At 43.2% G+C, this 22,726-nt stretch overlaps 1 protein-coding gene across 6 annotated transcripts in view; it reads right to left on the minus strand.

The window, feature by feature from the left end:
- Positions 1–22,726, minus strand: part of TSC1 (TSC complex subunit 1) — a 52,469-nt gene that overhangs the window by 19,013 nt on the left and 10,730 nt on the right. For 3 of the 6 annotated variants that reach the window (XM_061433953.1, XM_061433952.1, XM_061433951.1), the window contains exons 3-11: positions 17,340–17,524; positions 13,092–13,195; positions 11,839–11,991; positions 9,553–9,697; positions 7,905–8,059; positions 7,453–7,526; positions 1,649–1,824; positions 727–839; positions 277–388 (exon numbers count right to left, since the gene is read on the minus strand). In XM_061433953.1, coding sequence (XP_061289937.1) covers positions 277–388; positions 727–839; positions 1,649–1,824; positions 7,453–7,526; positions 7,905–8,059; positions 9,553–9,697; positions 11,839–11,991; positions 13,092–13,195; positions 17,340–17,445 — 1,138 coding nt within the window. In that variant the 5' untranslated portion in view covers positions 17,446–17,524. Of the gene's footprint in view, positions 1–276; positions 389–726; positions 840–1,648; positions 1,825–7,452; positions 7,527–7,904; positions 8,944–9,552; positions 9,698–11,077; positions 11,209–11,838; positions 11,992–13,091; positions 13,196–17,339; positions 17,525–22,726 lie in introns of those variants that run through there. The other 3 variants (XM_061433954.1, XM_061433955.1, XM_061433956.1) reach the window with 3 other exon arrangements.

Genomic DNA, 22,726 nt, shown 5'->3' on the forward strand with positions numbered 1-22,726 from the left:
AACGATTAGGAAAACCGCCACTTTTTCTTCTTTCCCAGCCTAACTAGTACTGCAAAGAAAGCTGCTACACTTCACTTTCTGGAGAGTCTATATCAGCCTGTCTTTTTTTTTTTAAGGCTCACTTGAACTTCTGAAAGCTCCAGGCATTTGTATTAGGCATCAAAACTAGGTTCCCTACTGCAAGAGGCTCTCAAACTCTTAAGACCTTAGAGGAGACTGTTCCTTATCATAACAGGCAGGCCCGAACCAGCCAAACCTAACCTAGGCCATACATACCAGTTGTACCAAAGACTTTACTGTAAGGATGTGACAGATCAGGTGGGACATTTCCAGGAGAAGTTGGAGGAGTGGTCATCCCACAAACTGCAGATGGGCTCCAAAGAGTAGCCTAGGAAGTTAACAGGCAGGTCAACAACAAGAATCAAATACCACCACCTCCCGAGGTACAAGCCTGTGACCAACGATCATTTTAAATTTAGCCTTTCAACTGGGAAAAGGAATCTTACTAAAGCTTTATCAAGAGACACGTTACATTTTCTAAGCCTAGACGCCAAGAGAAACCCAAGTGGCCACAGTTAACTTTCTCTGCAAACATGACACATCCTTAAAACTAACTCCTGAAACAAGCAGTGAGAGATTTTCCCAATCACAGGCTAAACCCTGACCCCGAAGGCCAGCTTCACCAGCAAGTAGAGAAGAAAGCAGGCACACTAGTTCACAGCGTACTTGTGGCGGCTCAGCTAATAGCCGTGTCGACGGGGAACTCAGAGTCTGAGGTAGCTGCCCTGGCGTGTTTAACGTCAGCCGAGAAGTAGAGTAGGGGGTAGAAGTAGCATTCCCTACAAGGGAAGGGAAAGAACACATGGGGTCAGCGTGGGGCTCGTCATTCTGACAAAGAACAATGGTCCTCGAGACCATTTGATAGCGTTCAGCTCCCTACATTTAAAAAGGCTGAGGGGACTCCTAATGTCCACGGGTATAAAGTAGCATTTAAAAGACCCTTTTGGAGAAGGAAATGGCAACCCACTCCAGTATTCTTGCCTGGAAAATCCCATGGACAGAGGAGCCTGGCAGGGTATAGTCCACGGGGTCGCAAAGAGCCAGACATGACTGAGTGACTAACACTTTATAATACTCTTTAGCAATAAAGTTCACTAAGGTTTGATGTCTCATTAAGCTTCAGAACAGCTTGAAAAAGCACAACTTGTATGACAATTTCAGCAGGTGCTACCTGTAGATAAGCCTAGACTTTTATTTAATCCAATTGTCCAGATTCATTCAAAACTGTGTCAATGTGACAAGCCCAGAGGGCCTCACTAAAGGCGTCTGAAAAAGTAGAAGCTTCCTTTATAAACAGGAGCCTAGAAGTCATATCCTTCCATCCATTTTCTTTGTTAAGTGTTGAGGACACAGCCCAACTCTGCTGACATACTATCAAGGTGGAGATTAAAGTCATAAGATCATGAATTAAACTTAGGGGAGAAGTTAATCAGGAGAAAACGGAGACAAATCCAAATTTTAAGTATTTGGGAAACAGTTCCTAGGAGCTCAACTAAGCCTTACTGTAGGAAAAGAAACTGAAGTCAACGATAAACAATGCTTCCAGAGACAAGGTTGTGAAGAGGTAAGCACCAAAGTCACTGTTTACCATAGCTATTCTGTGTGTCAACGTAAGAGCTGGCGGAGACATCGGTTGAACGGTGAGGAAAACGGGCTGAGATTTGGTGAGACACAGAATAGCCATCTTCATATGAGGCCTCTGTAGGGTCCAGAGAGATTTTGGCACATTCTATGACAACATCATGTGTTTCTAATCTCTTCCACCTGTAGAAGACAATCAAAGTCAAGAAATGCAAGCTATAATCCATTTAATCAAACCATCAAATACTTCAGAGTGCAGACTCAATGCCAGCCACTGAACTGTGAACAGCAAAGAATGAGGCAGAACCACCCCAGCCCAAGTACAAACTAGCACTATGATAAAAGGAATTAGCCATTCATTTTACAAACCTATAGTGGAGGTGATTTAGTCGCTAAGTTATGTCCAGCTCTTGTGACCCCGGACTATAACCCACCAGGCTCCTCTGTTCATGAGACTTCTCAGGCAAGAACACTGGAGTGGGCTGCCATTTCCTTCTCTAGAGAATCTTCCCAACCCAGAGATTGAACCCAGGTCTCCGGCATTGCAGGAGGTCTCCAGTACTGCAGGAGGAGTGAGCCAGCAGGGAAGCCTTACAAACCTATACCCTATTTAAAATGGTTATATCAAGTTATCAGAAACTACTCTGAAACCAAAGTTTCAGCAACAATAGACCAGGCACAGCCTCAAAACAGAATACAGACTATGCAGAGCAGTCAGCAGGGGACTCTCCTTTGGAACAAAAGTAATAACAGAACAGGGGAACCTGGAAACTGCCAGGCAGCTGAGGCTGACTTAAGGTCTCCCATCAAAGCCTCAGGATTCTAACCCATCCCCAGACCAGAAATACAGCTCAGCATGTCTCGAACCTAGAGAAAGCCCATGAGGATATTTAAAGAATTGTCTCAAGAGTCCTGCTGTGTGATCCAGAGTTCCGTGCCTAAGAAATCAGCCTGTGGAAACAGACACATATCAAGATGGACAACAACAGTCAGTACAGCTTGTCACAGAAGAAAAGAGACAACCTAAGGTCCAACCAGAGACAGGGTCTACAGAAAGTTACCCCACCATGCAAAAGCGTGCTTTTGGCAGATCATGACTGCCAGGAGTGAGAGAGGACACTGGCCACCAAGAGCATGAAGGAACTTTCTGGGCTCAGCTTCCAGCTAAATTGTAACCCTACCTCCAAATTTCTAGGCATCAAATTTCTGACAACTGAATTTCTAGACATCAACTATTAACGTCCTTACGGTAGGTGAGCGTTTAGGTCACTTCCACAGATCCCTTTCCCTCCTCCCCAGTGCTCTCAAAATAGTAGATCACTGTTTTGTTGTTTCTAAACTGATTCTGAACGATTCTTTATAATGACTAGATCAGTACCACTGACAGCTAAGCTAAAGAGTATTCTATAATATTTCCCTTTCTGTTCAATTTAGTTTCTCCTAGAGTTTAAATTTTTCTGTTTCTTTGCTTCAGTCTTCCATGTATCTAATACTAATCCTTCCTAAACTTGCTCTAACAGCTGGAGGAAAACGCCTAATATAATTTTGACGTAACAAAATGCAAACCATCTACTGAGATTGTTCACCTTCTCCTAAAGAGCTGCCTGCCAGAGCCCTCCCTCTCCTACTGGTTGTTCTTAGCACTGCTATACAAGTTATACCAAGACTCCCCTGCCGAAGTCAGGTCCCCCACTTTCTGGACTCTGTCTTCCTTGATTTTACTCTCATTTTGGTGAAGGACACGCTTCAATGGTTCACTAAAGAAGGGTACATGGGAGGCAAATTTGAGTCCCTGCGTATCTCAAACTGTCTCATACTTGATAGGCAAGCGGGCTGGGAATAAAATTCTAAGTTGAAAATCTTTTTCTCTCCATTTTGAAAGTGTTTCAGAAGCTAACCTCATTTTGATTTCTGATCCTTACTGGTTTTTTTTTTCCTGAAATTTCACAGTATTGAGCTGGTAGCATTCTTTTTCATTGACTGTGCTGGGAACTACATAAACCTCTTCAACCTGGAAACTCATGTCTTTCAATTCTATGATTGTATTTTCTTGTATCATTTGTACTTGCATTGGAAATTTTCTTCTATTATTTCTTTCACAATTTCTTCCCCCACCAAAGTTTTCTCCTCCCCATATATTGGATGTTAGACTTTCTGGACTGATTATTTCAAATTTCTTTCATCTAACTCATTTCTATCCTTTGATTCTGCTCTCTAAGATATCCTCAAATATACCCTCCAATTCTTTTATCAAAATGTTTATTTTAGCTATAGTTTTAAATTTTCAGCACTGCTTTCTTTAGTCTCTTGTGTAGCATCCTGAACTTTACATATGCACTCAGGTCTCATCTCTACAGCTATTGTAGATGTTTTCTTTTGCTCTCTGCATTATCCTTGTTTCTTGCTAGCTCCTCTATCTACTCTTTACATTGGTCTCTTGTCTCTGGTGCTAGAACCTTTCTTCAAGGGCCAGATGACCCGCCTATCCATGGTGAGTGAGGCTCTATAAGTTGAACCAGGAGATTTCCTAATTAACACAACAGACTGGACGTGTGCATGCAACTGCACAATACCCCCAAACCCCACCAACATTTGTTTCCTTTTAAATATAAACCTACAAGAAAGAGAAGAATGAGAAAAGAGAACAGCACCACATGTTTGAAACCAGAAAGCCAGAGGGCAAGTAGTGACTGAATCCCAGAAAGCAGAATCCTAAGTTGCCAATGTTTCAAAGCTAAAAGTCAACCTGACTTATACTGGAGAATCCTTGAAAAGCAAAAGAACTTGTATACAAGAAGTATTTATGGAGCTGGAGATGAGTGACGACAGGTCAATCAGGGCAGCTAAAATCAGGAAGATGGGGTAAACGCTGCCTGAGCCCCGAGATCCCACTTGGCTTTCCGAAATCTGGACTCATATCTGAAGAGGTTCAACACAGTCAAGGGACCGAGGCACTCTAAAGAGAGGAGTTAAGTGAGCATGTACATTCTGAAGGCCAAGACCACTCATCTCTCCCACCAAGCAGTCTCTACTCTCCAGGAGTAGCCCAACTCTTGAAGACTAGAGATCAGAAGACCCTTTTCTGAAAAAGTCTGACCAACTCAAAAGGAAACCAATATTGATATGAGCATCTCCTACAGATGCTCAGAACAACCTACAAGAAAGCACAAAGTCAACAAGCCCCATCCTTGTGAACAGAGGTTTTTAGTCTCCTCATCCAAATACAAGTGGATCACCAGATCTTTGCAGAAAGCCTCAAAATTTTAAAAACAACAACAATAGAGCAGTTTAGAGAAAACAGACTATGTAGGAAAAAGAAAACCTTATTAAAAAGCCAACAAAAAAACTCCCATCAGTCTTATCAAAGACGTGAGACTGCATCCATGAAACAAAAACAGGCTACAATTTTAAACAATGGGAGCATCCAGAGAACTAAAAAGAGCTCTTAGGTACTGAAAACGTGGCAGAAATGAATACAGAAGGATTAACAGCTAAAGACAATTAAATCTTTAGGAAATAGGACAAGAGAGCAGAAAGAAAAAACAGGAGAGCAAAGAAAAGCAGAGACCCACTCCAGGAAGTCTCAATCAGAACATTAAGAGTTCTAGAAGGAAAGACAGAGATAGCAGAGGAAAAGAAATCAAGCACAATATAACCGCAGAAAATTTTGCAGAAAATTTCCTAGCATTTAAAGGTAAGAGCTTCCAGACTGAAAAATGAGAACAGATTCATGTCAAGGGACATCACTAGAAGTTTCAGGGTACTTTGAGAGCAAAGAGAAGACAATAAACGCAGATGATCAGAAATAAGAATGTCTCTGGATTTCAACAGCAGCGTTGGCGGCAAAGGGGCAATGGAATAACGCCTTCCAACCGCTGAATGAGAATGACTCCCAACCCAGAAATCTATACCCACACAGAAAACAGCATCCTTTCTCTAAAATCCCATGAAAACAGGAGTGAACCCAAAAAGGCATGAGATAGAGGAAACGGGAGAATGTGCACAGGTGAGAGGCACAGAGAAGCCGAGAGGCAGACGGCGGCCACACACGAGGCACAGAAGACGACCGCTGAGACCAGAACGCACGCTGAGACAGGCGTGTGCGGGCCCTCACTAAGGCTTCTGCTGCCACCGAACCATCTTTCCAACTGAGGGACAGAGCGTCTAGGCGGCGTAGGTAACCCTGGCCTAGATAACGTGTTGTGACTTAGCTTGTCTTGATTAATGAATACACTGATGAAGTGCCTACTCTCCCTAGATTAGCTAAGGACATTCATCTCGTCCCACAGAAGGATTCTTCTCTGACCTATACTCAGAAGCTGCCACAAGGGCACACAGAGCAGTCTCCTCCCTCTGCCGTATTTCGGCAGCACATTCAGTACCTGGCTCTCACTATGGGTCTCACCAGATGCCCTGACTAGGGTAAGCCGTGTGTTCTTCCCTCTTGGTTCTTCCTCTTACCTCCTGGGAACCTTCATCTCATGGTGACAAGACTGCCTTTTCCAAGGCCAGACTTTGCTTGCTTTCAAAATGAAACAACACATGTGGTCAAACCACGCAAGAGAGGACTTCCCTAGTGGCACAGTGGTTAAGAATTCACCTGCCAATGCAGGGGACATGGGTTCAATCCCTGATCTGGGAAGATTCCACATGCCATGGAGCAACTAAGCCTACGAGCCACAACTACTGAGCCCTTATGCTCTAGAGCCCGTGCTCTGCAACAAGAGAAGCCACCACAATGAGAAGCCACCACAATGAGAAGCCCATGCACCGCAGCAGAGAGTAGCCCCTGCTCGCTGCAACTAGAGACAGCCTGTGCACAGCAACAAAGACTCACTGCAACCAAAAAACAAAATAACTAAAAACAAATACACATATATTTTTTTTAAGTAAGAGAATGATTAAAATGAAAGCAAGAACAGCAGTTGTGTTTCTGAGGTAAGACAGGGACCAGGGACAAAGATGATTACAAATGGAGAGGGTACTGTCCCATGTTTTTAAAGTGGTGTCTGCACAAGCATCCATACATTACTATAAACTTTTCTTACACGTTTTCTAAGCTCCTCTACATGTATCTCACAGCAGGTTGCTCAGATAAAAGGTCTGTGTAGCAGAGGGAGGGCTTGTGGAGATCTGAGATTTGCTGAGGTGATCAAGCAGTGAGTCATCTTTTTCAGGGGGAGATCCTCAAACATCAATATCTGAGGACCACTTCTCCTCCAAAAGGCATCAACTCCCTGCCCGGGGAGGAGCCAGAGAGAAGCAAGGGAAGGGCTGAGCCTCCCACAGCTCGATGTGCAGGGTTTCACTTCACTCCCTCCTTTCTGGTCATGACTCAGCTCCACGTTCCACCATGCTTGGCATTCTCAACTAAGGAGGCTGGCAGGTTCTACTTCTCCAGAGATAAAACTGGGCACTTCCACCAGGTCCCGTGGAAAATGGCAGTCACCTGGCTAAGCAGGATGGAGAAAGCGACCAGGGGAATCCGACCACTCAACGTCCAGACTTCCAACAGTGTTTGTTTCCAAGCACACCCATCACCGCCCACCTCGCACGATCACAGACCACCGGGTTCCCAGCCCGCTGGGGTCCTGCGGGACAGGCACCTGCAATGCAACCTCTTCCTCTGTCAGTGAGGTGTATGTCTTAGACTCATGCACGCAAAATGCTTCACTGTGCAAGTCCTTTAAAATGAAATAAACAGAAAAACCTGTCTTCTCCAATAACATCTCAAAAGGGACACCTCTGAGATCCCGTGTTCAATTTCTCAAGTGAGTCTATGAGATTCTGTCACTAGTTCAGTTTCCATACCTTCGAGGGTCCAGTTCATGGTCCTTGGATCCAGTCACTAATTCCGGGTGAATTCGCACATGCTCCATCATTGGCTAAAAGAGTTGGGTTGACAAGTTATAAAAGGCTTAATTTCTGTTGTATTTCTACACAATAGAACGTATTTGACAATACAAAGGAATGAAGTACTGACACAGGCCACAGCACGGATGAATCTTAAAACGTTACATTAAGTGAAAGAAGCCATGAACAAAAAACCATATTCTATGATTCCATAAGCTTGAAATGTTCAGGACACGCAAGTCCTATAAAGGCGAAAAACAGATTCATAGTTACCAGGGCTGAGGGCAGTGGGCAAGATGGCAAGAAGGCTGAATTTCTTTTCAAAATTTCCCTAACATTTAATACGAAACTTACAAATGCAGCCCATCTCCATAGTACACTAAACGGCAAACAAATGGGTGTTCATTTACCTTGACCACTTCTTCAAAAGTCTCCAGGTTTTCCTTCATACTGTAGTGAGAACGCAGAAAGGAGACAAAGTTGCAAGGGTACATCCCATACAGGCGATGGAAGAGAGCGTAGACGCTGGCGTGGAGGTGGACGAGATAGACTTCTGTCACATGGCCTAAAAAAGAAATCCACCGAGGGGGGTCCTAGCTGGACACGGGACACGTGTGCAAGACAGACACGCACACAGGCTGCCAATGGGACTTTCTGCGTATGTGTGCCCCGCCTTGCCCCGAAGACAGTAAGTAAAGGAGAGCAGTTTTCTAAAACCCAAATCTGAACATACCAGACACCACTGTCTGAGATCCATGGGTGGCTCCCCTGGCCTCTGGATAAACTCCCATCTACTTGGAGTGGCCCACAGAGGCGTGCACTCATCTAATCCCTGCCTCCTCTCTAGGCGCCCCTTCACAGGGCCCCTAGAATTGTAATACTGAAGCACCTTTACAAGAACACCCCCTGCAAGCTGTCATCGTACATCTTCACAGCCTGATTCAGTACACACCTCAAGAAGACCACCAACTCACTCACCTCTGTGCCCTGAGAGCGCTCACCGAGCTTGCTGCCTAACAGGCATTCATATATTTGTGGAATGAATGTGTGAGAACCTTTTAAAAACAGTTCGTCGTCTTAGCTATGCAGATTCGTAACTACAGAAAAGCTACTATCTGAAATTAGCTTAAAGAGCTAAGAGTGGGAGAAACAGAAAATTTAATTCATCTAGCCTTATCCAGACCCTATGGAAAATCCCAATGGTATATATAAAGCTCCCCTAAAAAAAGGACAGGCCACTCCTTTCTCCCCAGGAAGAGCCTACTAGACAAGTCGGCATCATACAGGCCTCGGGCTTGTTACTTAATCCGGTACAAGAAGCCACAGTGTTCCATTTCCCAGGGCTTATCCATTTCATTCTTTTGATGTGAACATCTCATGCTGGGAGGACCACAAGAGCCAAGTTCACATGTTTACAGCTTCTGAGTCATTCTGATAGAGCTGTACTACCTGTTGATGTAGAAACAAAACCCCCTGTACTAAAAGCTAGAACACTAATCAGAAACAGCCGCGTTCTCTCTCCTCCGTCCACGTGTACAATAGATGAGTTCTCTGAACCAGAAGCTTGCGCTCTGTCACTACAGACCAAGAGGAGAACAAACACGCCCCACAAGCGTAGTCCCGTGCTGCTGCAACACAGATTTAAGCTGTTTTTCAGTTTATTGAAAATCAGGAAGCTGTACCCACCACTCAGTTTCTCTGACAACTAATCCTCTTAAGCCAACAAAATAAGGACAGCATTTCAACAGTCATGCCTTTTTTTTTTTTTTTAATTTCTTGGCATGTGAAATCTAAGTTTCATGACCAGGGATTGAACCCACACCCCTGGCATTGGAAGCTTGGAGTCTTAGCCATTGGACCACCAGGGAAGTCCCTGTTTTGCTTCTTATTTGTGCCCCTGGTGGAAAATACCTGAGGTGTTCCCTCACCTGTCTGGTGACAACCAACCATTTCAGCAACAGGATTCTAACATGTTCTTCTCTTCCAGCACATGACCGTTCATCACTCACAAAAGCACTCACCTGGTGCAGCATGACGGGTATAGGAGGAGATCTTTACCTGGTTTCTTCAGGCACCATGACGAAAGACGGCCAAAGATATCAAAGAAATCATGAAGGTGCTGTTTCCCCGACTGCGGAATCATTGGGAGCATGGTTATCAACACTAAGACTCCTGTTGTGAGGACAATGACGTCGGTGTCCATCTGTAGGAGGGAAGGAGGGAAGGTCAAGCGAGAAGAGACACCTCTCAGGTGTGCAGCATTAGATCTGCACACTTAAGAGGTTCTCAAGTTAGAATGCCGGCATAGACTTGTCCTACCTCTTAGGATGCTGGGGCACAACACTGAACCACAAGCCGCTGAGGACCAGCTCGACCAGGCTGAGTCTGCAGGGACTACACTCAGGCACCAAACTCATGCAGGGCAGCGCTTAAACGTGGCTTAGAGAACCCCAAACCCAGATACTTCGGATGTGCTATAAATAGCCCTTGGCGGGAAGCATGAGTTGCTTTTGAACAGAACAAAGAAATGTTGCTATTCTTGTTCATTCAGCCCAATTATGAAGTACTTACTCTTTAAAAGTCAGTTAAAAAGACCTAATACGTGAACAAGTCATTCTCTATTTCTAAAGGATCATAACAGAAGTATACCTTAATAAGAAATGAGTATAGCACTAACAAATCTTCTTAGTGGCTCACCTCACAGCAGTATTTAGAGACCAGAAAATAAAAAAGATACGGGGACCTCTGACCACATCTACAATTTAAACATCAAGTCATACAGATTTAGACTAACTGAACTTAATAACCAATGAATAATAAATTAACTCAGACTAGCTATAGCAGCTCACCTGACCCATAATTAAATTATGAATGTCTGCCAAGTGACTGGAATTCAGACTGAAGAAACAAGACATTAAACAAAAGACCACCATGCAGGTTAGAACATTCATTATTCCTCATGAAAAAGGAACCTATGAGTCTGGAAATAAAGTTTGGTTTTTTGTTTTTTTTTTTTAATAAATATGACTTTATTTATTTGGTAGTGCCAGGTCTCAATTGCAGCATGGGAGGTCTTTGGCTGCAGCATGCAGGGTTTTCAGCTGTGGCATGAGAACTCTTGGCTGTGGCAGGTGGGATCTAGTCCCCCAACCAGGGTCTGGACCTGGGCCCCCCACACTGGGAGCATGGAGTCCCAGCCACTGGACCACCAGGGAAAGTACCTGGAAATACAGTTTTAAATAGATTTAGTTTTTACATCGAGCACCAAGCCATCTGTTATGGCAGATATCTAGTAGGAAATCACAAAATACTGATAGGAGAATCAAGAATCTGTAATGAGTTCTGACTAAAAAAAACAAAAACAAAAACACTAACAAACATCCTGACTGAAAGTTTGGGTTAACACTTTGTAAGTAATTTTCAAGGCTTATTCTTTTGGAAAAGGTTAAGTATTCTTCAATCTGAACTAAACAGTGTGCCTCAAAATCAGATTATATTCTCATCAACCCATTCATTTAAAAAAATTAAGCTGTTAAATGCACATCGTTATGATGCCCTGCCACCATGACTCCCTGAGACCCACCTCTAGGAAGGATAAACGCTGCCCTTTGCTGGCAGAGATAGAAATCAACCTGCACGGTGCTGTGTCAGACACCTTCAAAGGCGTGGCCACCCTGGAACCAACAGTACTGGACGTCCTCACGTCTGGGAGGTGCAGGCAGCTCACATTACCCACATTTCCCTATTTTACAGGTAGGAAACAAGTCCAGGAACTAAAACAGATTAAACAAATGCCCTAAGTATTTCAGTAAGCTATGGTCAAAACTAAAACCATAAGGCCCTACTTAGGTTCTGACTCTGTAGAACAGTGCACTAAGCTGAGTGCAAAAAAAGCAGGACGCAGTCTGGTAAGGGCTTCTACCAAAAAACCCTCAGTTACAGCTGTGACCAGAACCTGCTCCTAAATAGTTGAAGTCTTAGCCATTTTGCTATTAGCCAAAAGAGAATGCAGAAATAGGGATTCCCCCAAGACAAACCAGTACATTTCTAACTAGGAAAGGCTAGACAATCATGAAATCAAAGAGGGCTGGGAGAGCATATTGTTGAACCAATCTGACTGAAAAGTGACCGTATTTGCTTGGACCACACATGTAGTAGACACAGTGATGCACTGAGACCTGACTAAGTACCAAGTCTGAACTGTGTTACATTATAAGAAGAACCAAACGCCTAGGAGTTTTTAAACTCTCAAAGTTAAAATCTAGCTGGCTTGTTTTAAGGTACTCAGAATTTCAGAAACGATATGATGAAGCTATTCCATGCAAATCCTTACAAACATCGTACCTTGAGACATTTTAGTAGAGAAGGCAAAAGAGGTGCTTGAGAGAGCTTATGCTTCCATGACGGCTGCAGCCTCACGACGTGGCCCAGTAGCAAGAGGGCGGATAACCGAGAGGCGGCCTTGCCCACGTATTCATTCATTTTGTCCAAGAGGTGCTGAACATGCACAAGAACAAGAGAAATTATCTCAGTAAAGCTAGGGAAAGTCAAGGGACCCCAGGGAGACACTCATGTGAATGCGTGAAGTGCACACGAGGATAGGCAGCAGTGACCAATGCCAGTCTCTTGAGTGGTCACTTGGATGTAAAAAAAGGTCATGCAGGTAAAGAGATCAAACTCAAGGTTTTTTTAAAGCCATGCAAACAAACACACTGTTGTGTTGCATTAGTCCTAAGAGAGGGCAGCCAGTCTGCAACTCCTGAAAGAGAGTCCCCACAATACAGGTCTGTAAGCGGGAAGGAGACTCCTCTGTATCTTTCTGAAATACAAACAGGCCACTTCTTAGAATAACCACTGTTCTAATAAGCCTCTAATAAGTGGAGGCTGCTGAAGCTTCAGGGGATCCTGCTGGAAGCAGCTGCTTATTGCTACCAGGGCCTCACCTCCGTCGTTTGGCCCCACATATAACTTCGGTAGCAGTAGAAGTTAAAATTCAGCCCAGAGTGAAAAAAAAACACAACAAACAAAAAAACAACCCAAGATGTACTGTAAAAGGCAGACAATGGCAAGGCCTTCAAATCCCAGTTAGGTAAATCACCAGTACATACAAACTCAAGACAAATCAAAATGTGCAACTGCAAGGCTTTGTTAGCTATTTACCATCAACAAAAATAAAAGCAAAAACAAAACATAAAGGAGCCTTCCAAGTGCCTGGTGCCTGGAAAGAGCACTAGGCAATTAGCCCCATGAGGTACCCACATTTACAGCTTTTGCCATATGGATTAAAAGTCTAAAAGTGTTTAAAGATGGGTACCTTATGGATCATCATCACTATACAATTACAGCTTAGGATGACAGGATTTCTTCTGAGAGCAAAATCTTTGAAGGCCTCTGAAATATGTTGTATTTTGAAACCTTTTCAGGAAACAAAAGTCCTGACGACTGTTTGTATGTGTAGCTACAATCTGGGAGCAGTGTCATCACTGGCACACGGAAGCGGAAGCAGTAAGCTATAAACACACCAGGCACTGGGGCTACAGAGATGCAGTCACGGCCCTCGGAGAAAGTGTATCACATCTCTACCACTCAGCAGGTACCTTATCATGGGGCTCTTGCAAGGTAGTCAGGATGTGCAATACAGGCTGAGAGTTGGTTTCCAGATAATAATCCACCAGGGTGTTCACAAGCATAGGACCACGGTCTAAAGAAAGAAAAGGACTGTTTATAATAGTTATTTCCTCTAACATTCTAAACTTACCTCAAATGTTAATTGTCGTCAGTAACAAAATCCACAGAATGTTTCTTTGTACACTACCCAAAGTTACATGAAGGATTGTATTTCTGTTTTCTAAAATGAATTTAGGTTTAACAACAGGATAATATCAAGTTTATATGCTTAAGTAGCCATAGTTCAGTTCAGTTGCTCAGTCATGTCTGACTCATTGCGACCCCATGGACTGCAGCGTGCCAGGCTTCCCTGTCCATCACCAACACCCTGAGCTTGCTCAAACTCATGTCCATTGAGTTGGTGATGCCATCCAACCATCTCATCCTCTGTCGTCCCCTTCTCCTCCTGCCTTCAATCTTTCCCAGCATCAAGGTCTTTCCAATTCTTCACATTAAGTGGCCAAAGTATTGAACTTCAGCTTCAGCATCAGTCCTTCCAATGAATATTCAGAACTGATTTTCTTTAGGATTGAGACTCTCAAGAATCTCCTCCAGCACCACAGTTCAAAAGCATCAATTCTTCAGTGCTCAGCTTTCTTTATGGTCCAATTCTCACATCCATACATGACTACTGGAAAAATCATAGCTTTGACTAGACGGACATTTGCTGGTAAAGTAATGTCTTTGCTTTTCAATATGCTGTGTAGGTTTGTCATAGCTTTTCTTCCAAAGAGCAAGGGTCTTTTAATTTCATGGCTGCAGTCACCATCTGCAGTGATTTTGGAGCCCAAGAAAATAAAGTCTGTCATTGTTTCCAATGTTTCCCCACCTATTTGCCATGAAGTGATGGGAATCAGTGAACTAAAATGGACCAGAATGGGTGAATTTAATTCAAATGACCATTATATCTACTACCGTGGGCAAGAATCCCTTAGAAGAAATGGAGTAACCATCACAGTCAACAAGAGTCCAAAATGCAGTATTTGGATGCAGTTTCAAAAATGACAGAATGATCTCTGTTCGTTTCCAAGGTAAACCACTCAATATCACAGTAATTCAAGTCTACATCCCAACCACTAATGCCAAAGCTGAAGTTGAACGGTTCTATGAAGACCTACAAGACCTTCTAGAACTAACACCCAAAAAAGATGTCCTTTTCATGATAGGGGACTGGAACGCAAAAGCAGCAAGTCAAGAGATACCTGGAGTAACAGGCACGTTTGGCATTGGAGTACAAAATGAAGCAGGGCAAAAGCGAACAGAGTTTTGACAAGAGAACAAACTGGTCACAGCAAACACCCTCTTCCAACAACACAAGAGACAACTCTACACATAAACGTCACCAGATGGCCAACACCAAAATCAGACTGATTACATTCTTTGCAGCCAAAGATGGAGAAGCTCTACACAGTCAGCAAAAACAAGACTGGGAGCTGACTGTGGCTCAGATCATAAACGCCTTACTGCAAAATTCAGACTTAAATGGAAGAAAGTAGGGAAAACCACTAGACCATTCAGGTATGACCTAAATCAAATCCCTTACGATTATACAGTGGAAGTGAGAAATAGATTCAAGAGATTAGATCTGATAGAGTGCCTGAAGAATTATGGACGGAGGTTCGTAACAATGTAAAGGAGGCAGTGATCAAAACGAACCCCAAGAAGAAGAAATGCAAAAAGGCAAAATGGTTGTCTCAGGAGGCCTTCCAAATAGCTATGAAAAGAAAAGAAGTGAAAGGCAAAAGAGAAAAGGATAGATATACCCACTTGAATGCAGAGTTCCAAAGAACAGCAAGGAGGGATAAGAAAGCCTTCCTCAGTGATCAATGCAAAGAAATAGAGGAAAACAATAGAATGGGAAAGACTAGAGATCTCTTCAAGAAAATTAGAGATACCAAGGGAACATTTCATGCAAAGATGGGCACAATAAAGGACAGAAACAGTATGGACCTAACAGAAGCAGAAGATATTAAGAAGAGGTGGCAGGAATACACAGAAGAACTATATAGAAAAGATCTTAATGACCCTGATAACCACGATGGTGTCATCACTCACTTAGAACCAGACATCCTGGAGGTGTGGAGTCAAGTGGGCCTTAGGAAGCATCAATACAAACGAAGCTAGTGGAGGTGATGGAACTCCAGCTATTTCAAATCCTAAAAAATGATGCTGTGAAAGTGCTGCACTCAATATGCCAGCAAATTTGGAAAACTCAGCAGTGGCCACAGGACTGGAAAAGGTCAGTTTTCCTTCCAATCTCAAAGAAAGGGAATGCCAAAGAATGTTCAAACTACCACACAATTGCATGCGTCTCACACGTTAGTACGGAGAAGGCAATGGCACCCCACTCCAGTACTCTTGCCTGGAGAATCCCATGGACGGAGGAGCCTGCTAGGCTGCAGTCCATGGGATCGCTAAGAGTTGGACACGACTAAGTGACTTCACTTTCACTTTCGTGCATTGGAGAAGGAAATGGCAACCCACTCCAGTGTTCTTGCCTGGACAATCCCAGGGACAGGGGAGCCTGGTGGGCCGCCAGAAGTGACTTAGCAGCAGCAGCACACGTTAGTAACGCTCAAAATCCTCCAAGCCAGGCTTCCACGATACGCGAACCGAGAACTCCCTGATGTTCAGCTGGATTTGGAAAAGGCAAAGGAACCAGAGACCAAATTGCCAACATCCACTGGGTCATAAAAAAAAGCAACAGAATTCCAGAAAAACATCTACTGCTTCACTGACTACATTAAAGTCTTTGACTTTGTGGATCACAACAAACTGTGAAAAGTAGCCTTAAGAGCACATGAACTACTGTCTCCTTTTTAAAACTGTTCTAGTGACAAAAATAATTCACGCCTATTGTTAACAACTCAGATTGTATCAAAGTGAATAAAACACAAGTGACGGTTTTCCTCACTGCTGGTCTCACAAGCCACTGCAGAGACAGACATTCTTGGATTTGGTGCATGTCCTTTCAAAACTTTGCATCCTGGGAGAATCGCCCACACGCAGCCCCCACATCCATACAGCCACGGTCTATGTGCACGTGTGTCTTTTCCACTCAACAAGGGGTTGTGGGAGGGTCTCCCTTCCTCCTGCTGTCACCACACCGTCCACAACAGCACCGATGACCTGCTTCCTTCTCTGCACCGAGCTCCTCGCTCTCCTCACGGCTCTACTGGTAATTCGGTCATCCACCTCCTGAAGGATACTTTGGTTTTTCCAAGTTTCTGTTACATTTCATTCAAGTGAATGAAATATGGATTCTTGTAAGTGGACCAAATGACATGTGCTGTTAATTAATGACAGATATTCCAAAAGGGGTAAACTCCCATGTATTCATTCTCCTGCTAACAACACACATTTATATGTCCAATATTTGATTTCTGCCAATCTGGTAAGCAAAAAAAGGGTACTGTTTAAACTTATATTTCTACGATTAAAAAGAGGTTCTAGGTGGCTCAGTGGTAAAGAGTCTGCCTGCCAATGCAGGAGACACGGGGTACGCAGGTTCAATCCCTGGGTCAGGAAGATCCCCTGGAGGAAGAAATGACAACCCACTCCAGTATTCCCGTCTAGAAAAATTCCATGGACAGAAGAGCCTGGTGGGCTACAGTCCATGGGGTCGCAGAGTCAGACACAACTGAGCACGCATACACGTATGTTTCATATTAAAAATGGCATATGATTTACAGATGAAACGATGTGTCTGGGATTTGTTTTAAAATACCTATGTGGGGGGGAGTCAGGGGGTTCATTGAAACAGTAAAGGCTGGGCATGCGGGGCTCCTTATGGGATTCTTACTTCTATGTTTGTGAGTTTATGTGAAGGGATTCCCAGGTGGCTCTGTGGTAAAAATCTGCCTTCCAATGCAGGAGACACGAGCTCGATCCCTGGGTCAGAAAGACCCCCTGGAGTAGCAAATGGCCACCCATTTCAGTATTCTTGCCTGGGAAACTCCATGGACAGAGGAATTCTGGCAGGCTACAGTCCACGGGGTTGCAAAGAGTGGATACAACTAAGCAACTGAGCACGTGTATAGTACACAGCCTGTGAATAGTTCCATCACAAGAGCTTCACACACATACAGAACGAATCCACCTGTGTATGCTTTCTCCTGGTGGTTTTAAAGACTCTCTTTAGAAGATGAAGTAGCTAACCAAGGTAGGATCTGGCTTACCAGAACTGAGATTCTCTTTAAAGACAGTTGTTACATCATCACGCACACTCAGCAGAGGGGAGTCCAGCATGGAGAGGAGCTCCCCAATATTGGCTTGCTGGGCCATTATCTGACACGAATGTGCTCTGCTGGTTCAGGACGTGCATTAAAGACTTTGAAGGTTCTTCATTGATGCCACTACCAGCCTGAAAAATAGAAGAGGAACACTGTGATAAAACGGTCCCATTTTTCCCACAAAAACCTACTTGCCAGACAACCCGAGCCATGTATTCAAAGCGGTGTTTGTCCACAACACTGTTGATCAAAGAAGCTAAGCTGTGTAAATAACAGTGTTCTTAACAAATTTATAAAGAGGAGTTCTAGGCAATGCAACAAAGAGAAACCTAATTATTTAAAAAAAAAAAAAGACACCAGTTGGAATCATCCCAGCAACTTAGTAACAGGACTAAATCGAAGTTTTATTAGTGTTATTAATTACTGCTGATTCTACCTTGGGTTTAAGCTTCAAATCAATCATTTCAAATCAAAGAGTAGATGAACCATTTTCAGAAGAACTGAAAGAATACTATCTTCCTGATAACCCCAACAGTGTCTAGAAGACAGTATGGCCTGTTAGGTCACAAGTGTATGAGTTCGAAATCTGATTTCAACCCAGGATGGTTCCTCTGTTTTCAGTTTATGCCCCTCATTCCAGACACTGATCCCACACTCCAATGCTGCTGGTTACAGCGAAGTGGGTGTGAATGAACAGGGGCATCAGGGCAAACCCTGCACCTTCAAATACTCAGTCCTTCATGGCAGTGGAGCAGTCACTTTATATAAAAAAGCAGCTCACTCTCCACGTGTCACTAGACACACTTACAACCATTCATTTCTCCCCACTATGGTTTTTAAAGCTATATTTGTAAAAACAGCTACCATTTCTTAGGCTCTGCAAACCCTTCACAAACATCATCAAATATACTCCATATATAACTACAGTATGACTGGTTCTTTTATCCCCCATTTTACAGGGAGAGGAAAAGAGATCAAGCTATTTGCTTAGTGTCACAAAGCTGCTGCTGCAGCTAAGTCGCTTCAGTCATGTCCGACTCTGTGCGATCCCATAGACGGCAGCCCACCAGGCTCCCCCGTCCCTGGGATTCTCCAGGCAAGAACACTGGAGTGGGTTGCCATTTCCTTCTCCAATGCATGAAAGTGAAAAGTGAAAGTGAAGTCGCTCAGTCGTATCTGACTCTTAGTGACCCCATGGACTGCAGCCTACCAGGTTCCTCCGTCCATGTGATTTTCCAGGCAACAGTACTGGAGTGGGGTGCCATTGCCTTCTCCACAAAGCTAGCAGGAGGCAAAACCGGGGAGAACTGAAATTTGACCCCAAATGCACTTCACTCAAAGCCCTAAGTCCGTACACGTGACATTAAACTAACTCGTGGTTGTGATCATCACAGTGACTGTAAGGCAGGCAGATCTTATCTTTATTTTACAAATCAGAGCATAGATATTCAAAAAGGATAAACAATTCTGCCAAGGCTCCACAGGAAAGCAGAACTTAGATGGCACAGCTCTCAGACCAACAACCATCTACGTCACTTGCAGCCACGTTAAAATACACTCTTAATTCGTATTTGCTTGTCTTTGAGTAAGCTAAAGCGACAGTTCTGGAAATGGCGGTCCAGTGACTAAGACTCTGTGCTCCCAGTGCAGGGGGCCCAGGTTTAATCACTGGTCAGGGAACCAGACACCACATGCCACAACCAAAGATCCTGCATGCTGCAACTAAGACCCAGCACAGCCAATTATATATTAATCCATAAATAAAGATACATACTTAAAAAAAGGACAGTTCTCGGGCTTCAGTGTGTATTAAAATCACCTGAGATCTAACTTTCTAGGCCCATTTTGGAACTGAATTGTGGACTTAGGAATCTTCATTTTAATAAGCACTCCAGAATAATTCTTTTAAGGGTAAATAAGCTCCACTTGAGAAACACTACACTAAGAAAAAACTCTGCTAATGAAGAGTTAAGCTCCTCCTCCTAGAATGCCAAATTTAAAGTAGCAATGACTCCCTGAAACTAGTGAGCATTAACTTATTATTATCTATGCTCTTGTTTAATTACAACCTGGTGATATTCACTGATTTTTCTCTTGGTGAATCAGAAATTCATTAGCCAGAAAGATCAATTAAAACATATAAATGAATTTTTGATAGCAAATCTCGATATAGAAAGCATGCTGTATGATACAAATACAAGTTTATATTTATTTAAGTATAAATCCGACAGATAAATCATAAAGGTAGTAATTTCAAAGGACTCAGAAATGTGAGACCATAACCAGTAAGGTTTCACTGTAAAACTTGAAAGCTGAAAATAGAAACAAATTTCGTCTTATTATAAGTTGGATTATACTAAATTTACAAGTGAAGGTAATACCAACCTGTCAGGGTTTATTGTTCATCGAAAGGATTAAATGAGGTAACCTAAGCACAGTACCTGGCACAAATAAGCACTTGCTGAGTGGTACTCACATGTCACCATTACGAATACTGGTGAGAATCTTTGGGTCACCACTTTCAAAATGACTTTAACAGCACATTTATCTAGCTGATGCCCACATTCACTTCTACTTCGGGTAACTCACAAATGATTCTTAAAGGTGTTTTCCCCTAAGTTTAGTTTTGTGCCAGTAAAGCAGATACTTGCCTTGTCTCAGGCTAGTGAGGCTCCTGAGTCTGTCTTCTGTGCGCTCAGAAGACAGTCGTGTCGGAGCTGCTCCTGCAAATGCAGGCAGCCCGGAGCAGAGCAACCAAACAAAGATGGCGCCCATCCAGTCAACTCGGCGGTACTCAAGGCTGACCGTCACGGACCACCTCACTTGTTTTCCAGGTTGTAATTTAGATATAAAGTCTGGTTTCTGGAGGCTACTCTTTCCAAGTGCTTTATAGAAAGCAAAAATAATGTTTTAGTCTAAAATACACTCGTACATTTTTTTGGCAATAAGCTTTTGTTGCTTGTCTCCTCAGTTCTAAAATTCTACCTTTCAGTCGTATTTTTCTTATCCCCCGGAAAAATATAAATCATGGGTTTTTTGTGGGATTTTTCATTTAAGTGCCTCAAGTTCAAGGATTTTTGACATTCTAAAAGCCCTCTCGGGAGTTCAATCATAAGCCTTTGGAATTAGTTCCATGACCGGAATCTCTCTTTTTTAAACTTACTCAAATATTTGGTTAAGTGCAGGGTGCTAAGTAGGGAAGAAAGACGTAGCGTGTGCCATGAGGAACTAGACATACATGAGCAGGAAATGGACATGGTTCAGTGAGTACACAAGGGAGGGAAGGGACCAGCTCCAGCTGGATGCGGTGGGAGTGGGTGAGCTGCACGTGTTAAACACACTTTACAGCCTAGAGGAGACAAAGGAAAAGTCACTGAGAGGTTAGCACCACAGGCTCATCAGGCGTCCGCTTTCGCCATGCAAGTCTTGCTTCCGTTCTGGAAGTAACCAAGCATAGGAGACAGGAGACAGGAGAAGCTGAGCGTTCAGTATCTGAGTTCATACAGTTCTGTATTCTACACACCAGAGCAACATTTTGTTTAGTTTAAGACTACTGTCGGGGGCCACACGGCACAGTACAGTGCTATCAATGATGCTGTTTATATTAGGGAGTCATGACTTTCAACACCCAGACCCCACCCCAAAACCTGTCCCTCTGCCAGTCTCCTGGACCTCAGTAATAGGCACAACCATCAGTCTACAGCCGACGTCCAAGTGACATCCTTGACTCTTCAACGCTCACATCTAATCCTCTGGCAAGCCCACTGACTTCCCCTTCTGCTTCACCCCAGTCCGAGCCCCCATCGTGTCCCCTGAAAGACGAGGGACCAGCAGTCTCCATCACTCCTCTCCCCAACACCACCACCAAGACACTCTGAAACAGGGAAATCAGACTCCACTGCTCCCATGTAAAATCACCCAGCGGCTCCCCACAAAGCTCACAAGAGTTGGCTCCCCTGCGGCTGCCAGGCACCCCGCTCCCCCCGGCCTGCGTCACCACACCCCACCTTCCAGCTCTAGTCTCGGTTTCTGAAGCTCAGGGACACAGCGCCCCGCCCAGGCCTCCGCACTTGCTGCTGCCTCCGTCCTTGGGGCGCTCTTCTCCCAGATCCTCGTGCTGCTTTTGGTTTCAACTCTCTGCTCAAAATGTCACCATCTTGGAGAGGCCCCAGACCACCTAATCCAAAGCAACAGGGGGTTCCAAGTCACTGCTTCTGAATAAACCAAACTTAACCTCTACACTGGTAACCAGATTTGATCAAACAGAACACTTAGCATGGTCTCAACAAGCTTGGAAAACAGGGATTTACCAAATTCGGTTTTAGTTTCTATTTTTGGCCCAAATCTGGCTGTGGCATTGGTCTGTAGGACTGAAAGTTGAACAGTGAATCGCCCACTTTAGCAGCATTTCTGGGATCCCTGACTGTGTACGTGTGACCAGCAAGGATATGTTAATGTTACCATCATATGTAATCCACACAATGTCTGTAATGTGGACAGGCATGCGTTAGGATTACCGTTAACAGCAGAACAAAGGGAAAATATTCTAGATGCAACATCTAAGCTTTGTGTTTTATAAGTTGAAGTTCCATCAATACAACATTTAATCATTATTATTAAAAATAAAAGCTTCAGTTAATGTGATTTTTATGTTCGAAAACAATTAAGGACTTTCAAACAGTTAAATATATTAATGGGTATCAAGAAGGTAGGTTCACTAGATAGCTTTACAAATAACAGTAATTATTCTTTGAGCCAAATGTTTATAAAACTTTTAACAATATACTTGGCTACACAGCAGAAATTAAAGTGTATTTTAATTCTAACCTGTACAGAATTGTTTTACATTTATTATAAAAAATAATCATTTAATAACTTCATTTAATTTGTAATCCTAATTTGTAGTCTTTCAAGAAAAGTCAGATTTGGAAACACCACACGTCTTGTGAAGGTGAATTAAAAATAAAATGCCAGCTTGTTACCTAAAAACCCAAACCACAGTCAACAATATCCACGATAAATCATCTTCAAGTCAAACATAAAGAATATGAAAAAAAAATGTTAAGAAAAAAATGAAATACTCAAACACATTTTATACTCACTAATCAAAAAATTTCAAAACAGATTTTACAAAACCGTTATAGGAAGACAAGTTCTTGTAGTTTTTGTCTTGTATTTTGTGTCTATGGGGTCTAAAAATTTAAACAAAAAGCTTTTCAAGATGACTGACATAGGTTGTCAATAATTGTTAAGGTGGCTTTAAGGTGAAGGATCCTTGAGGCTTGACCAAGTTATGAATCCCAGATACAGGTTCCTTCTAAAACATAATTTAC

Source organism: Bos javanicus, chromosome 11 (assembly GCF_032452875.1).
Source record: "Bos javanicus breed banteng chromosome 11, ARS-OSU_banteng_1.0, whole genome shotgun sequence".
Classification (NCBI taxonomy): Eukaryota; Metazoa; Chordata; class Mammalia; order Artiodactyla; family Bovidae; genus Bos; species Bos javanicus.